Raw genomic sequence first — 18,115 nt, forward strand, 5'->3', positions numbered from 1 at the left:
CCATGTATTTCACATCATTGAAGGTAGACACTAGTTGTTTTAACCATTCTACTCTCCATTTTTCCATTTTATGCTTGTGACATTAATTTAAGCATTTCATTTTCTCTTTGAAATCCTTTAGTATTATTTTTCATTTTTTATGCCCATTTCCAGCTTAATTATCAAATTCTTTCATTTCAGAAGTAAATCTGTAGAGTTCTTCATGCAATATATCTGAGGCATCTCATTACCATTCAGTGTTGGTATTGTAAATAGAGATGGTAAATGAATCCCTTTTTTTGTTGTGCACGATGAATGTGAGGGGTCCTCACTGCTATCCTTAATGTCAACCTGGCTACCAGCCAGGATAGCAACTCGGCCACTATCAACTTGGCGCAAGCAGTAATGTGTCACTCATTTTGGTTTTGGCGGCATTTTAGGAGGCTGTCATTTTGAAGACATGCAGTTTTCTGTAATTGAAGTATGATATAACTAAAGCATTGCTGCTAAAGAGGAGGTTCCTTCATGTTACCATGCCTGTCAATGAATGAGACTGACTCCAAATCGGTTACAAATTGTAGCACAGATACTGCTGTATATTGTACAAAAGAGTAATATTCAGAATATTCACATTTTAATAATAAACTACATGGCTTGCTTAATAATGTGGATTTGTGCATAGTGAATATCACTTGTTCATGATAAACAAATCTCAAGCTAAAAGCAAAAGCACTGTCTATATAATATTTTGAAAAAGAAATCTGGGTGAATTAATTTACATTTCATTATCACTAAATTATCACTGGTGCTCCATTGTAATATGCCTCATAGATGACAAAATTTAAAGATTGTTTCTATGAAAAATCATTTTTCAAACCTTTACCAGACATGCATTAGTATTTTTCATAATTTTTTTATTCCATCTTCTTGTGTTTGCAGGAATATGTCATGGCTGTGGATTTATCTCCACCACTAGAGATATTTTATATAGTCATCTTGTTACCAACCATATGGTGTGTCAGCCAGGGTCAAAAAGTGAAGTGTATTCCCCAGGATCAGGCCTTCCTTCTTTACCTTTCAGCAGAAGTAAGCAAGTCATTTTTTCATTAGCCCATTTTCACTTTTTAACAGATTTTATTGAAAAAGAGTTCAGCTTTTAGGAGAGTATTAGCATTTTTTATTTTTATTTTCAAGATAATTTAATCAAAAGCATCATTTATTGCTACAAAAATAAAAATAACCTGATAATTATATCCTAATTTTCTACTTCACCTAATCTTACAATTGAGTCAAGCATTGTGTTTCAACTGTAATCTGTAGTACAGAGAGCACTATGAAGGTTTGTGAACCCTAAGTATAGTTCTTTAAATGTTACATTTTTACTGTGAAATCCTAGTTTAATAAAACACAGTTCTTTTTGGAAATTGTATATATGATTTAGAGCAGTGGTTGTCAACATCTAGTGTCATGCGCTAGGAGTTATGGGGTTGTACATAAGAGAACACAAAAAAAGACAGAAGTGGTAACCATGAGTGAAGGCAAAGAAAAAGAAATACCCCTACCTTTACAAGAGAAAGAAAAAAGCTGTTGCTGTCACAATTATACATCAAGAAACATAAAACATTTGCTGCATTTTATGAAATTGATTGATTTTTTTTTAATGAAACGAAGAAACACTTGATTTGCACTCACTTGAAGAGTGTGAGATTGTGTCCAATCAACTGTTAGTTGCATTCATTGTAACTTCTAGTGTCACACATTTGAATGAGGGAGTTGGAATGATGGGCAGAGTAATCACATTTTAACACTAGAATCCCTGAAGCCTACGAAAAATGTTGTGATGCTGAAGCAATTTAAATCCCTTTGCACCTCTTCATCAGTGTCGTTGTTGTGCAAATGTGTCAATCAGCACAAGCAGCAAGCAGTCTGCTATTCCATCCCCCACTGATGCAGCTGTTCTCCCAGCTGAAGACTGTGCATCTGGGTGTGAGGTGCCTGGAAATGTATTGGGTAAATAATATATTGTTATTTGGAATACATACATTTTATGAGTGTTCCGTGTCTACAGCAAACTGGGTAAATGTAGAATGACATTAAATTTAAGGCAAGAAATGTTGAACACATAATTAAAGCAGAAACTTTTTTCAAGTTATAGTAATAATTGACAAAATGCTGACGTGAAGTGTATAATGTGTGAAGACTGAAGTCCAAATATCAAATAGTGTTAAAGCAGAACCACATACACTCACTAACTTCTTTATTAGGTATATCTTACTAGTACTGTGTTGGACTCCCTTTAGCCTTCAGAGCTGCTGTAATTCTTTGTGGCATGGATTCAACAAGGTGCTGGAAACATTCCTCAAGGGTTCTGGTTCAAATTGACATAATGGTGGAAGCGATTTGTCTACAGTGAACTCATTGTCATGTTCAAGAAACCAGTTTGAGGTGATTTGAGTTTTGTGAGAATGGCTAATTATCACACAAGGCAGGATGGATCCATGCTTTCATGTTGTTGACACCTAATTCTGACCCTAAAATCCAAATGTTGCAGCAGAAATCAAGACTCATTAGGCCAGGCAGCATTCTTACCATCTTCTATTGTCCAATTTTGTTGAGCCCATGTGAATTGTAGCCTCAATTACCTGTTTTTAGCTGACAGGAGTGGTACCCAGTGTGGTCTTCTGCTTTAAGGTTCAACGTGTTGTGCATTCAGAGATGCTCTTCCGCATACCTCTGCTGTAATGAGTGGTTATTTGAGTTACTGTTGCCTTTCTATCAGCTCGAACCAGTCTGGCCATTCTCTTCTGACCTGTGGCATCAGCAAAGGATTTTTTGTGCCCAGACAACTGATGCTGTACTTTCCCTTTTTCAGACTGTTCTTCATAAATCCTAGAGATAATTGTGTGTGAAAATCCAAGTTGATCAGCAGTTTCTGAAATACTCAGACCAGCCTGTCTGGCACCAACAACCATGCCACCTTCAAAGTCACATAAATCACCTTTTTTCCCCATTCTGATGCTTGGTTTGAACTTCAGGCGGTTGTCTCCACAATGTCTACATGCCTAAATGCATTGAGTTGCTGCCATGTGATGACTGGCTGATATTTGTGTTAATAAGCAGTTGAACAGGTGTACCTAGTAAAGTGGCTGGTGATTGTGTATCCCCAGTAAATGAACTTGGACTTTGCATTCTTCTACTGATTGTAATAAAGATTTCTGAAGCTCTGGGTCCAACCACCCATCCATTTTATAACCAACTTGTCAAGTTTAGTATCATTTTGAGCTGGTGCCTCTCCTGGCTGCAGTAAGCGAAAGGCAGGTACCCCTAGATAGGGCCCACTTTAATATGTACCCAGCTAAAATGATGACAAAATTAGTTGTTCCGTATGTTCAGCACAAAAGAAAGCTCATTTAGTTAGTATTCTTGATACTTATTTACCACTTTACCTCTCAGTCTACCCGTCCATCAAAACTATAGGCAGTGGAAGGCCAATTTTTGACAGTCTTCACATTATTTCAATTTATATGTTAAATCATTTGTTTAGATATTTGTTACTTTTAGTCATATAGCTGTTCTGTACTATTTTAGAATATGTCACAATGCACTTAAGTCACAAAGCTAAAACATTCCTCTGTTTTTATGTTTTAATTTTAAGTATCCCTCAATTATTCCTTTGCTTATTCAGTATTCTGCACCAGTAAGTTTGCAAATTTTATGAATTATTTTTAATGAACATTTCTATTTTCTGAAAGTAGTGTTCTGGTAATATGTTAGGGACAGTTAAGATGGCCCTGGTTCTGTATCTCCTAAATCACTTCTTTAGTAGTGTTAGCCAATACGCTGGTGTTCATGTCAGCAGCTTAAAGAATAGTACTATAAATATGTTTTAAAAAAAAAAGCCCATTGAAGAGTGACATTTTTAATAGCCATAATGATTGGTGGTTGAGTGAACTAGAAGCAGAAGCAGGAATTGCTTATTTTTAACAGGGCCCTTCTTCAGAGTCAAAAAAAAATCCCTGCATATTAATGTGAAACTCTCAGACGAGGCACCGATCTAAACTGATGTGTTCCACCTAGAGCAGATTATTAAGCTGGCAGAGAACATCTTGCTCTCAGTCATATAATCAGTATATTGTATAACCGGAGGCTTACAATAGACTGAGACTTTTATTCGAGCTTTAATTCAAATTTTCGGAGCACTGTGGCTTTGGTGCGAGTCGGGATGAGAATATTCGAGACCACATAATGGTGGGCATTTTGGATAAAGGGCTCTCTCGCAAATTACAATTAATGTCAGACCTCGCGTTGGCTCAAACAATACAAACAGTTCGATAGTCTGAGGAGGTTACGTATCAAGTTAGTCTACAAGGAGAGGCATCGGCTTCTGTGCATGAAATCGCACACACATATTGGAAAACAGGGAAATGTTCTGGGAGACCAAGACATATTAAAGTGATGCCAGAAACTGAACAGAAAGAATGTAAATGTGGGAAAATACAACACAAAATCAGGAAAGGTGCCCTGCAATGAAGTCCACTTGTAATAAATGTCACAAAATTTGACACGGGCCAAGAGTGTGTCATAGCAAAACAGTGAGTGAAGTCACAGAGCATACAGAACAACATGCGTACTTCTTGGGATCTGTGAGTAATTTGAGTAGGGGTGAAGAGCAGAGGACAGTGCAGCTTCTCATTGGTGCCACTCCAGTGAGATTCAAGATTGACACAGGGGTTGATGCTAGAATAATGTGTGAAGAGACATTCAACATGCTTATTCCAGAAACAGCTTTGCAGCAATCCAACATCCCATTTTATAGCCCAGGAGGCCAGTTGGAATGCTTAGGGCAGTTCCAAGTCAGCACAAGGTTTAAAGGCAGTCTCTACTCCTTCCCAGTCTATGTGGTTCAAGGACACAGTGTGAATAATTTACTTAAGCAGGTCCACAGCAGCAGAAATGGGCCTTGTAAAATTAATTGAGGTGGTCCATAAGATATTTGGTGAGCATGGGACACTAAAAACTGAGCCTGTTAAAATCATGTTAAAAAAGGGGGCACAACCTTATGCAGTACACACGGCTCGCAGGGTTCCCTTACCGCTGATACAAAACGTAAAGGAGGAGCTAAGTAGGATGGAAAAGAATGGCATGATTGAGAAAGTAACAGCCAACTGATTGGTGTGCACCTATGGTGCCAGTTCTAAAGAGAAATGGGGAGGTATGCATTTGTGTGGATTTGAAAAAACTAGATGAAGCAGTCAAGAGATAAAGATTTATTCTTCCCACTCCAGAAGAAATTATTGCAAAACTGACTGGAGCTACTATGTTTTCTTCATTGGATGCAGCAAGTGGGTTTTGGCAGATACCCCTGCATCAGGAGAGCAATAAACTGACCACATTTATTACCCCGTTTGCCAGATTCTGTTTTCGAAGGTTACCATTTGGAATAACGTGCTTCAGAGATTTTTCAAAGGAAAATGACAGAGGTACTAGAGGGTTTAGAGGGAGTTATTGTTTTCATGGATGACATACTTGTGTTTGGGCATACTACAGAGAAGCACGACACACACCTGGAAAAGGTTTTACAGAGGATTGAGTCAGCTCGATTGAAGCTGAATAAAGAAAAGTGTGTTCTAAGACAAAAACAATTACGCTTCCTGGGTCACCTGATTGATCAGACAGGTGCAAGACCTGATCCAGACAAAGTTGAGGCGATTAAGCAGCTGTCTCCACCAGAGAACTCCCAAGAGCTGAAAAAACTGCTAGGTTTGGTCAGTTATTTGGGGAAGTATATCCCAAATCTCTCAACAGTGGTGGGGCCACTGCTTGAGCTTTTGAAGAATAACCAAGCATGGACATGGGATAAAGCACAGCAAGTAGCATTCAAGCGCCTTAAAGAGCTGTTGACAAGAGCACCGGTTCTTGTTTACTATGATGCAAACAGAGCCCCAGCTGTTTCAGCTGATGCAAGCAGCTACGGAATTGGTGGAGTTTTACTTCAACTCCACAGAGAAGAATGGAAGCCAGTGGCATATTGTTTCAGGCGTCTCTCAGAAGCAGAAAGACACTATGCACAAATAGAAAAGAAATGTCTGGCATGTGTCTGGGCCTGCGAAAAATTTGAAAATTACCTATATGGATTGGAAGATTTCAAGCTGGTAACTGATCACAAGCCTTTAGTGCCTCTCATCAACAGCAAAGACTTGGACAAAGTTCCACCATGTTGCCAGAGACTTCTTATGCAGCTCATGAGGTTTAAGCCAACAGCAGAACATGCGCCAGGGAAAACTCTCATTGTGGCAGACACACTATCACGGAGTCACAACTGAGACACAAGAGGAGGTGGAGTGCTTTGTGGCAGCGGTTATGGAGGGTATACCGGCTTCCCCTCTAAAAATGGAATGGATTCGAGTAGAAACGGCAAAAGTTGAGAAACTGCAGGCAGTGATCTGGGTCTGGGATCTGGGTGGTCAAAGTACACAAGCAATATCCCAGTGATAGTTAGGGAATTCTTCCCATTGAGAGGAGAGCTGTCAATGTTCAATGGCATAATCACTAGGGGAAGCAGAATAGTTGTACCCCAGGCTCTAAGAGCAGACATTTTGGAGAGGATACATGATGACATCAAGGCCTAATTAAATGCAGGGAAAGGGCGAATGCCTCAGTATGGTGGCCAGGGATATCATCAGACATCCAGAACAAAGTTATGTCATGTCAGTCGTGTTGTGAACTGAAAAGGGCACAGAAAAGAGAGCCTTTGTTATCTACACCACTACCTGACCGGCCATGGAAGAAAATTGCTATAGACCTCTGTGAACATAATAAACACAATTATTTAGTTATATCAGACTACTATTCAAGGTTTATTGAGGTTCTACATGTTCCCTCAACCACCAGCAAACAAATTATACTAAAGCTGAAAGTAATTTTTGCTAGGTTTGGAATCCCAGAAGTTGTGAGTGACAATGGTCCTCAGTTATCCTGTGCTGAGTTTAAAGAACTGGCAAGACAGTGGGACTTCAGGCATACTACATCAAGTCCTCACAATCCACATGGTAATGGTCAAGCAGAGAGGGCAGTACAAACTGCAAAGAGGATTTTTAAGCAAGATGACCCACAACTTGCCCTTATGTGGTATAGGTCAACTCCATGTGTCACTACTGGGACCAGCCCAGCTGAGTTACTTATGGGGAGAAGGATTAGAACCCACCCTGGAGGAAAAATCTTCAACCCAAATGGCCAAATCAAAAGAAAATTAGGCTAAAGGATGCAGTTGAGAAGTCAAAACAAGCCTATTACTACAACAGGCGTCATTGTGTAAGGCACAAAACCTACATCCAGGTGATATGGTCACCAAACTGGACCATGAGAAGTCTTGGGCTAGTCCTGCAGTTGTTTTGCGTGGAAGTGTGACACCCAGGTCATATATCATTGAAACTGATTATGGAGAAACACAAGGAAGAAACCAGTGTCACCTCCAAGCAATGCCCAAAACCAATTCAGCTGGTGAATTTCCACCTACATTAGAAAGCACTCTGAGCTCTTGGGGTGGCACACAATTGGACAATACAGCTCCACCTGAGTCTGCTCCATCTACTTTAAGTGCCAGTAAAGATCAGACAATTACAAGATCTGGTAGAATCAGCAAACCAGTGGTCAGACTAAATTTATAAATGAATAGAAAAAAAAGAAAAGCAACAAATGAGCTGTTTGCAAGTTTGATGATTTTGATAAAAAAAATTTTATTCCTTGTTTAACAAATGGGCAATGTTATTAATATGCCAATAGTTTTCTCCGGGGAAGGGAAAAGTTACATTAATAGTAATTGAAATAGGAAAATAGAGGTAGCATGTATTAGCCTGTGGAATTCTATTTACTAGTCAGTGAAAGTAGAAATTATGCCTACTGTTTATTTGAAATGGGGGAGAGATGTCATGTAGTGATATTTATGACAGTTGTATTATCGTAAAGGAAGGGCGTAGCATGTATGTATGTATGTGCAGCATTCAATAAAAGGGTTCCTTTGTTCAAGATACTTACCTCCGACTGGACATTCAATGTTATGACACCCTTGTAAATGATGTCCTGTCAATTCAGTTTGTTACTGTGGACTGTAATCAAGTTCGTGACACATCTCAAGGATAATTAAAGCAAATAGGATGTGTCTGACCACACAATACATATATAAATGCCAAATTTCAGTTTTGGAATTTTAATAAATTTGTAAATCTTTCTGAGAACTTTGTTATTATGGGTTATTAAGTGTAGGTTGATGTTCAAAAATGGCAAATTTATTCTTTTAAAATTAAATCTACAACACAATAAATTGCACAGAAAGTGAAGGGGGCTGAATGCTTTCTGAATCCATTGTATTAGTCCACCCTAACTCTAACCTTAATCCAGGTATGGATTTTTATTAATTTTCTCACATCAATTGCAAATGTTATTTGCATATGCAGTAGGAATGGAAGCCTTGAAAACAAAATATGATGAATAAAATGCATAACATGTGTGGGTACAATATAAAGTCTTTCTTTTAGAAAACTAAGACTAAGTTTTAATTAAATAAGCATTCCATGGTGAAAATGTAACATTTAAAAATTGCAATACCATTTGTACAATTTAAGACCACACTGTTAATTTCTCTGAATATTGACAAATTTTAAAATGAACTGTAAATCTTAAAATATGAAGCTGAATATTTTATTTTAGATCCAAGGTTCTCATTACTCTGGATTAATCCTTTGTTTTAATTCTACTTCATCTGTTCATTTAGGACTGAAGGCACATGTAGGAGTTTTCCAGATTAACTTAATAATATGAATAATGATGGGCTTGTCTGTCTAAGTGGATACCTTTGTAGTTCTAAGTGTTCCTAAATTTTTAATGACTATTTTAAAAATCCTTTATTTAAAACATTGTCCCTGATAGTTATCAGTCTGTTAGTAAGATTGCTGCTTTTAGAAAAATGACTTTGTTGACCATGTAAATTAAAATTTTGAAAGTCTTCTTGATGAAACTAGCTGACATTGCTTGCCTGCCGAGGTCCGAAAATTTGGAAACACTTAGTTCCAAGTCTGATGCATCATTGAGGCTCGCCTCCTATTCAATCCCCCTACACCACCAGTTTTCCCACAAACCCATTTATACTACCTAAAAGAACTTGTACTTTATCATTTATTTATCTTGGTTCATATGCATTTTTTTGTACTATGGAAAATAAAATTATGTCTAATCACATGACATTGTCATAGTAGGTGAATTAAGCAAAATATATCTTTAAAAAAAACAACTAAGCCAACTTTCTTGTTGGGAAAAATGTGGTCCATTCAGTTCTGCTTTGTCAAATCAACATTTGTTAACTGGTTTTGATGTGTTTTTTTTTTTTCTTTTGTGCAGCACAAAAAGTGCAGTGCCTCTGTTGTAAATTATTGACTCTTTATCATATTAACTGTGACAAAAGGCCATTAATGAATTATGAAATTAAAAAGGAAAAGACACTGGCTGTTCATTTTAGTTCCGTTTTACACACATCAAAGTACTATAGTTTTTATTTTCATTCTAAGAACACAAAAACATTGCAACTTAATTCATGGACCGTTGTTAGTAGCATCATTAAAAGAAGGGCTTGAATTATGGTATAATGTTAAACTGCACAACTTATCACACTTGTGATTCCCTTTGAAAAGTGTTGACAGCAGCACTCCAGGCTGGTTTGGCTTTTGGAAACACAAATATCTCAAACTGATGATGACCTTGTGTATGATGATAATGTGAAAAGAGATGCACTGCTACAATCAGTCACTGTTTCGAACATGACAATAGACCCCACATACCTTGCAATGTAGCAATTTTCAACTATCTTGATATGCTCCATCATTACACAATGCTTAGCTATTTAAAAATAGACAACTACTTACGTAATTATAAACATTGAAGAGTTCTTCATTTAATTAAGCAAAATTTTGTAATTGCAGATGTGAACTGTGCAGATCCTGGACAAACACTAAAGTGCCCGCTGTGTGGATTCTTGGCCGACTCTGTATCCAGTTTTCAGCAGCATACCCTGGCTCATGTGGAAGCTTCGGTAAAGACGGAACAAAGTCCTACCAGGATACAGTCTTCCTGTGATCTTAGCAAAGAGCTCGAAGAAAATCAGGGGCCTTCTCCGTTGCTCTTACCTCAGCCCTCTGCGAGTCCAGAGGCAAATCAGCATACTGTGATTACAACAGAAGATAGCAGTCCTGAAGCTCCTTTAATTGTGAAGATTAAAGAGGAACCTAAGTCTGCTGCTAACTCTGAATCAGAAAATGAACTTGAGGATCAGTTTGTCTGTCAAGATGGAGAAGTAAATCAACCAAGTGGCCATTTGTCTAGAAGCACCAGTCCTAAAAGATCTGACGTGGTGAAGGTCAAAACAGAACTCTCTAGTCCTACACCTGGCTCCAGTCCTGTACATTTTGGAACAGGCACTATGGTTCCTGGAGGAACTGTATTTCTACCCCAATATATGTTTAGCCCTGAGGCCTCTATTGTACCCCAGGCTTCAGAGATTCTTGCTAAAATGTCTGAAATGGTGCACAGTAGGCTGAAACAAGGTCAAGGTGCTGCCCCCACTTTTTACCCCGGTTCTCCCATCCAGAAAGGAGCCACCTGCTTTGAGTGTGACATTACATTTATCAACATTAACAATTATTATGTGCACAAGAGGCTTTACTGCTCAAGCCGGCACCATCAGGGTGATACTCCTTTAAATATATCACTGAAAGACAATGTGAATGCATTGACCACTACAGCTCACAGCTCTCAGTCTACTCCTGGACTTCAGGGTCCATCGACTTCCCAAAATGACACAGAAACAGAGGCGACATTTGGGGCTGATGTCAAGGTGGTTGAAGTGAAGAGTGATGAGCCTGGTTTGAAAGATGCATCTTCAGAAGGAGAAAATGGAAGTAGAGCGAGTGAGGGTAGCCAAAGTCCTAGTAATTCTCTGGAGGAATTGGATGAGGATCCTACTAAAACATTTTGTGAAGCCTGCAATATTCGGTTTAGTCGTCATGATAATTACATGGTTCATAAACGCTACTACTGTGCTACAAGACATGACCCCCCTCACCAAAGGCAGAGACTAGGAAAGGTGACTTTACTTCCTCAGCCTGTACGTACACGAAAACGCAGAAAAATGTATGAAATTCATATGGCCCAACATGAAGCCCTTGCCAGCCTGTCTGCCTTGACAGAAATAAAACAGGAAGGAGGAGCCATCACTGGAAGGCTACAAGATTCTCCATCTGTTTCCATCAGTCATATAAAAATAGTGAGAAAAAGCTCTGCTTCATCTCCCAGCTCCAGTCCTGATTGTGACACTCCTATTGATCTTAGCAAGAAGCCTCGTCTGAAAGAGGAGCAAGTGTTGACCTCACCCTTGCTATCTCTGGCCGATTATCATAAGTGCACACCTTGTGGAATAAGCTTCAACAGTGTGGAAAACTACTTAGCACATAAAAAGTACTACTGCCCGGCCACCCCACTGCAACAAAAAACCCTAGAGCAGCTTCAGAAAATGAAAAGGCCTGCGTCAAGTTCCCCAAAAAGCAGAGCCTCAGAGAATAAAGAATTAAATGTGGAGCCAATGGAAGTCAAAGGAATAAAACTTGAAATAAACTCTTCAGGAAATGCCATTCCAGTTGCTGGTTGCACTAACACTACTGCTTTGTCAGGCTCTCATTTACCCAGCCCAGAAAGTAACTCTACACACCAGCTTCCTAACATCAAGGCTACACAGGTGGCAGGGAACTCAGCTGTGTGCCCCTATTGTCCTCTCAGTGGGGTAATCAAAGGAGATTTGATGGAGCATTTCAGAAGTGTACACGGTCTTCTATTGACTGTGCAGGCTCTTGGTCCCACTGCACAGAACAACCATTTGAAGGGCACGTTAAACCCAAGCAAATCCCAGGAAAGCTCCAGCAGCTCAAGCCTCAGCCCCAGGGTGACGCCAACATCACCCACGACTACAAGTGTCAAGAATCCACCACACAAACTCAATGGCAAAGAACAAAAGGATACGCCGTCACCCACAGCATCTCCTCTTTGTAATGGGAGCCCACAAAGACCAAATACTTCACCCAAACTGGCGCTACCTGTCTCGCCTGCTGCTCCATTTAACATTTCACCAGTGCCTGAAAACTTCAAAGAGACTGGACTCCAATCACTCACGCCACCTCTCCTTGCAGATAAGTCGAACCCGTCCCCTAAAGTGACAGCCAATCCCATGCACAATGGAAACACTAGGTTCTGCCGCCTGTGCAACATTAAGTTCAGCAGTCTTTCCACCTTTATAGCCCATAAGAAGTATTACTGCTCATCTCACAGTGCAGAGCATGTGAAATAAGCTTCTTTCTTCTCCTAGAAGTTTTTGTTGCATTCACAAAATTTGACTTTTGTATTGAAATTAATCGAAGACTGTTTGGAACTGTGTACATTTCTTTCATCTCATATGAACTAAATCTTTTTGTTATTTATCCTGACTTTTACAATCTAATACAGTACAGTATGTGTGTGTGCTAAAAACGGCACGTACAGATCTGTGTCTTTTTACAGACTGTTACTTGTTTCATCATGGGCTCCATTTTTATTTTTGTTCTCCTCTACAAGCCTGCATTGTTACTAAAGTAACCTTCAGTTTTTGGATTTCACTGTTTAAAAACTGCACTAATTGGTTGGTCGTACATTCAAGTACGGCACTGTGCGAAGTTTTATTTTCGGGAGGTCTAAGTGTGTTGACATTGTGGCTTGCCAGCATCATCTATGCCTGACATTTGTCGACTTGCCACAGCCTTTGTTTTTAGTTCTTTATTCGTTATGTTTTATGATGTGTTCTACCCATTTAAAACAAAAAAAGAGTAATTGTGCTGTTTATTCTGGTGGCCTAACTACCCCCCAAACCAAGAACAGAAATTGGTTCTGATTGGGTCATTGCTTCTCTTTTATGTGAGACAACCTTGAAGAAAGATGTTATGAAAATGATAGAATACTGTATTGTAATTAATAAAAAAAATGCCCAATCACATAAATGTTAAATTGAAACTTGTATCACCACTAATAAAGAAAAAAAAAAAAAAAAAAAAAACTCACCCCTAATTGCACATTGGAGTCTAAACTAATCAAATCTTTTGTTATTTTGGGAAATTTAGTAACTAATTTTGAGTATTTTTCTAAAAATCCCAAGGTTATTAAGAAAAACATTATTGTGTTATAGATTTGAGTTTAAGTCCTTTTACTTTATTTTTTTTTATATAGTTTTACATAGCCTTGTTGTTTATGATCTGTATGTTAGTCATAATATTCGAGCCACAGGATAAATGATTTTTAAGGGTAAAAAATGGTCATAATAATGGATGGAGTACGTCCAGCTTAATTGCATTAACTGTCACAAATGTGCATACTGTAGTTCGTATGTCGTAGAAGGGGCAGTAGTTCTATGTATTTAAAGTGCAAGTATTGATTCTCTCACCTTTGCATACACATGTATATGTTTCTTTTTTAAAAGTATCCGCCACGTTGTTGTTGCAGTGATTACCCATAATAAAAGAAGGAATCACTTTGGTTATTTGGTAATGTCTTAGAGCCGGAATGAAGGATTACATACATATCGTCAAAATAGATACTTATGTACTACTAGAAAGAAAAATAAAATGTTATCTACATTGTGAAAGATTCTGAAAATATATCCAAAGTCCTTCCAGCAAAAACTGTATATATTTATTTATTTTGTCATGACCTGCTTTTAATGTGGCAACATGTTTTGTTTTTTTGGTCAATGAAAATGAAGATCCCTAAAATGTTGTCTGTGTGTGCCTTCTGCAACACTGTTAATTAGCAGTCTGCAATTGAAGCGATTTGTTTATTAGATTGTTTTTTGATGTGTGGAGGTATACAAAAGCCTACACAATTTTTTACCTTTTGTTTATTAAAACAAAGATTATGCTGGCAAGTAAAAATTGTAGTTGCATGATTTTTCAGCATACAGTCTGGGAAACAAAATCGAAACAAAAATGGGTTTTACACTCCTTTTAATTTGTAAATCTGGTAGCTCTTTTTCTGGAAGGTGCTTTTTTATTTATATTTAGATGGAGTGTTTACAAGAATCTTTATTTTATATAGAAAGTATTTCATACAGGTTTCGGATCTCATAGGCAGTGCTCGGATACAATGCTTTTGCTTTTTAATGAAGAAAACAAAAAACAACCTTGTTCTTACACTTTTTTGCACTGTGTTGTACAAATATTGCTGAATGTTGTAGTTTAGTGTAGAAGCTTTTTTTTTAGTAGTGTATTTATGTTTTAACACAGCACTTTTCTATGTTCGAACCTACTCCAAGGATTGGTGATTGATTAATGCTTATTTTGTGAAGAATCAACTAAATAAAAATGAATGTCAGATTTACTTTTTCTTTATACAGAAGTTCCACTACACACATGTCCAAACTATGCATGAAATAAAAAAATCCCCTTGGACATTTCAAGATTTTTTTTCTGTCTGGTGTGTTTTTTGTCTTTTGCATTTTCACATTAACATTAATGGATGTCTTTGGACACACAGAAAGAAATAAATGAATAAAGAGACTGACTTGAAATCCAATTCCACCATCACAGAGGTTAAGTACTTGAAGGTGATGTGAGGAGCGGTGGTTGTTTTACTTGTCTCCACTTCACCCGTTACACGTAGGTGACATTTTGAATCAAACAGAATAATAAAAAGAACACATTTACAGTACAATGATTATGCAGGTCTGGGGGAAAAAAAGGTTTCTTTTAAATTTGAGTGAGCTGAAACCAAATCTGGCAAAAGAATTGCTCTCTCACATTCAGTTAATCAGAGATTAAAGGTTTAAAATAAAAAACACTATTTTAGAGAAAAAAATAAATATTTTTTATTTAGACTTGAAAACTTTTTAAATCTCTTTGAATATATAACACAAACTGACTGACTTACTCATCAACACAAACACTATTTAACGTTTAGTTAAAGACAAATTTGGCAGGGTGGTACATCAAGGACAGTTTCCATATCAGTTATTGAGGTAAAAACGGGCACTATAATATAAAAAATAAAATACCCCAATATCTCAAAAACTAAGTTGATCAAAATTTAGTGACATTATAGAAAAAAGAAAATTAGCCAGCCTGTTTTTTGTTTTTTTTTGTTTTGTTTTGTTTTTTTAATTAGTATTTCTCTCTTTTGTCAGTAATAAAGCTGTATCAAGTAGGGTATTCTTAGCCAAGGCATCCTTTTTTGTCTCCGCTGTGATTATGCAAAGAAATGGGGTGTGCAGTTCATGCAAATGAATACCCCAAACAGAACATCAACACTGTACAAGCTGGCGCTGTAATTCTGGTTTGAATAATGGGACTGGCGGCAAGTGAGGAAGAGCATCTGCCCTGCACAGGAAAAAGAGACGAGGTAATAAGCTGCATGGAAAATCTGATGTGAACTGGATGAAGAAAAGTTATGAGAAACTCGAAGAATACACAGTTAGCAAATGGCCTCCTTGGGTACATGCAGTACTTCCTGTTCTGATGGTTGCTTCTTACTCCACATGATGTTGTGAAATACATGCAAATTCAAACCAGATTGTTGCTGAGGTATATATACATTTGTACTGTACATATACAGTGCATCCGGAAAGTATTCACAGCGCATCACTTTTTCCACATTTTGTTATGTTACAGCCTTATTCCAAAATGGATTAAATTCATTTTTTTCCTCAGAATTCTACACACAACACCCCATAATGACAACGTGAAAAAAGTTTACTTGAGGTATTTGCAAATTTATTAAAAATAAAAAAACTGAGAAATCACATGTACATAAGTATTCACAGCCTTTGCTCAATACTTTGTCGATGCACCTTTGGCAGCAATTACAGCCTCAAGTCTTGTTAAATATGATGCCACAAGCTTGGCACACCTATCCTTGGCCAGTTTCGCCCATTCCTCTTTGCAGCACCTCTCAAGCTCCATCAGGTTGGATGAGAAGCGTCGGTGCACAGCCATTTTAAGATCTCTCCAGAGATGTTCAATCGGATTCAAGTCTGGGTTCTGGCTGGGCCACTCAAGGACATTCACAGAGTTGTCCTGAAGCCACTCCTTTGATATCTTGGCTGTGTTCTTAGGGTCGTTGTCCTGCTGAAAGATGAACCGTCGCCCCAGTCTGAGGTCAAGAGCGCTCTGGAGCAGGTTTTCATCCAGATTGTCTCTGTACATTGCTGCAGTCATCTTTCTCTTTATCCTGACTAGTCTCCCAGTCCCTGCCGCTGAAAAACATCCCCACAGCATGATGCTGCCACCACCATGCTTCACTGTAGGGATGGTATTGGCCTGGTGATGAGCGGTGCCTGGTTTCCTCCAAATGTGACGCCTGGCATTCACACCAAAGAGTTCAATCTTTGTCTCATCAGACCAGAGAATTCTCTCTCTCATGGTCTGAGAGTCCTTCAGGTGCCTTTTGGCAAACTCCAGGCGGGCTGCCATGTGCCTTTTACTAAGGAGTGGCTTCCGTCTGGCCACTCTACCATACAGGCCTGATTGGTGGATTGCTGCAGAGATGGTTGTCCTTCTGTAAGGTTCTCCTCTCTCCCCAGAGGACCTCCGGAGCTCTGACAGAGTGACCATCGGGTTCTTGGTCACCTCCCTGACTAAGGCCCTTCTCCCCCGATCGCTCAGTTTAGATGGCCAGCCAGCTCTAGGAAGAGTCCTGGTGGTTTCAAACTTCTTCCACTTACGGATGATGGAGGCCACTGTGCTCATTGGGACCTTCAAAGCGGTAGAAATTTTTCTGTAACCTTCCCCAGATTTGTGCCTTGAGACAATCATGTCTTGGAGGTCTACAGACAATTCCTTTGACTTCATGCTTGGTTTGTGCTCTGACATGAAATGTCAACTGTGGGACCTTATATAGACAGGTGTGTGCCTTTCCAAATCATGTCCAATCAACTGAATTTACCACAGGTGGACTCCAATTAAGCTGCAGAAACATCTCAAGGATGATCAGGGGAAACAGGATGCACCTGAGCTCAATTTCGAGCTTCACGGCAAAGGCTGTGAATACTTATGTACATGTGCTTTCTCAATTTTTTTATTTTTAATAAATTTGCAAAAATCTCAAGTAAATTTTTTTCACGTTGTCATTATGGGGTGTTATGTGTGGAATTCTGTGGAAAATAATGAATTTAATCCATTTTGGAATAAGGCTGTAACATAACAAAATGTGGAAAAAGTGATGCGCTGTGAATACTTTCTGGATGCACTGTATTTCAAAGAAAGAGGGTGTCATATAGTGATATTTACGACAGTAGTATTATCATAAAGAAAAGGGGTGTGGCTAAGCTGTGAAAGGAAAAAGGAAATATTTATGTATGTTTGTATGTGCGGCATTCAATAAAAGTTCCTGTGCTCAAGATACTTACCTCCAACTGGACATTCAATGTTATGACAGAGGGTAGTACAATATATACAATACTGTCCCCTTGGAGGTCAAACCACAATGTGCTGGTTCACAAAGTAGAAACAGAGAGTTGTCCGTACAGCATACAACCCACTTCAAGCCCTATGCACAACACAAGCCCAGAGTTAAGGCATGCTTTGGTCAGTTTAGTAAAGGGGTCCATTACAAACAGAACATGGAAGATCTGAAACATTCACACATAAACATTCAGCTTGAAAATTTCATCCATCCATCCATTATCCAACCCACTATATCCTAACTACAGGGTCATGGGGGTCTGCTGGAACCAATCCCAGCCAACACAGGGCACAAGGCAGGAAACAAACCCCAGGCAGGGCACCAGCCCACCACAGGGTGCGTTGAAAATTTCAATTCTGTATTAATAAGTTAAAAGAACCCAGGTTTCAATATGTGATATCCCGTGGGAAGTGGCCCCAGCCTACATTCTGGATATCTGATAGTTTATGAACCGAACAGGATCAATGGAGAGATGAGACACAAACAAAAATTGAAGGGTGAATGGTGCAAGTTTATTTACAAAGGTGCTGTACAACCAAACATGCAGTAGTGTCAGGTGGGCTTTGAGACACAGTCCTTCAACACTGACACTTCTTCAGAAATAAATAAAAACAAAAAA

General features: G+C 38.6%; 1 protein-coding gene across 2 annotated transcripts in view; it reads left to right on the forward strand.

Moving 5' to 3' along the window:
• The window catches only part of zfpm1 (zinc finger protein, FOG family member 1), a 283,508-nt gene extending 270,293 nt beyond the window's left edge, over positions 1-13,215 (forward strand). Inside the window, exons 9-10 of one of the 2 annotated variants that reach the window (XM_028810118.2) lie at positions 919-1,065; positions 9,951-13,215. In XM_028810118.2, coding sequence (XP_028665951.1) covers positions 919-1,065; positions 9,951-12,364 — 2,561 coding nt within the window. In that variant the 3' untranslated portion in view covers positions 12,365-13,215. The remainder of the gene's footprint in view (positions 1-918; positions 1,066-9,950) is intronic. The other variant, XM_028810120.2, reaches the window with a different exon arrangement.
• Positions 13,216-18,115: the final 4,900 nt, after the last annotated feature.

The sequence above is a fragment of the Erpetoichthys calabaricus genome, chromosome 9, assembly GCF_900747795.2.
Source record: "Erpetoichthys calabaricus chromosome 9, fErpCal1.3, whole genome shotgun sequence".
In the NCBI taxonomy this organism is placed as follows: domain Eukaryota; kingdom Metazoa; phylum Chordata; class Cladistia; order Polypteriformes; family Polypteridae; genus Erpetoichthys; species Erpetoichthys calabaricus.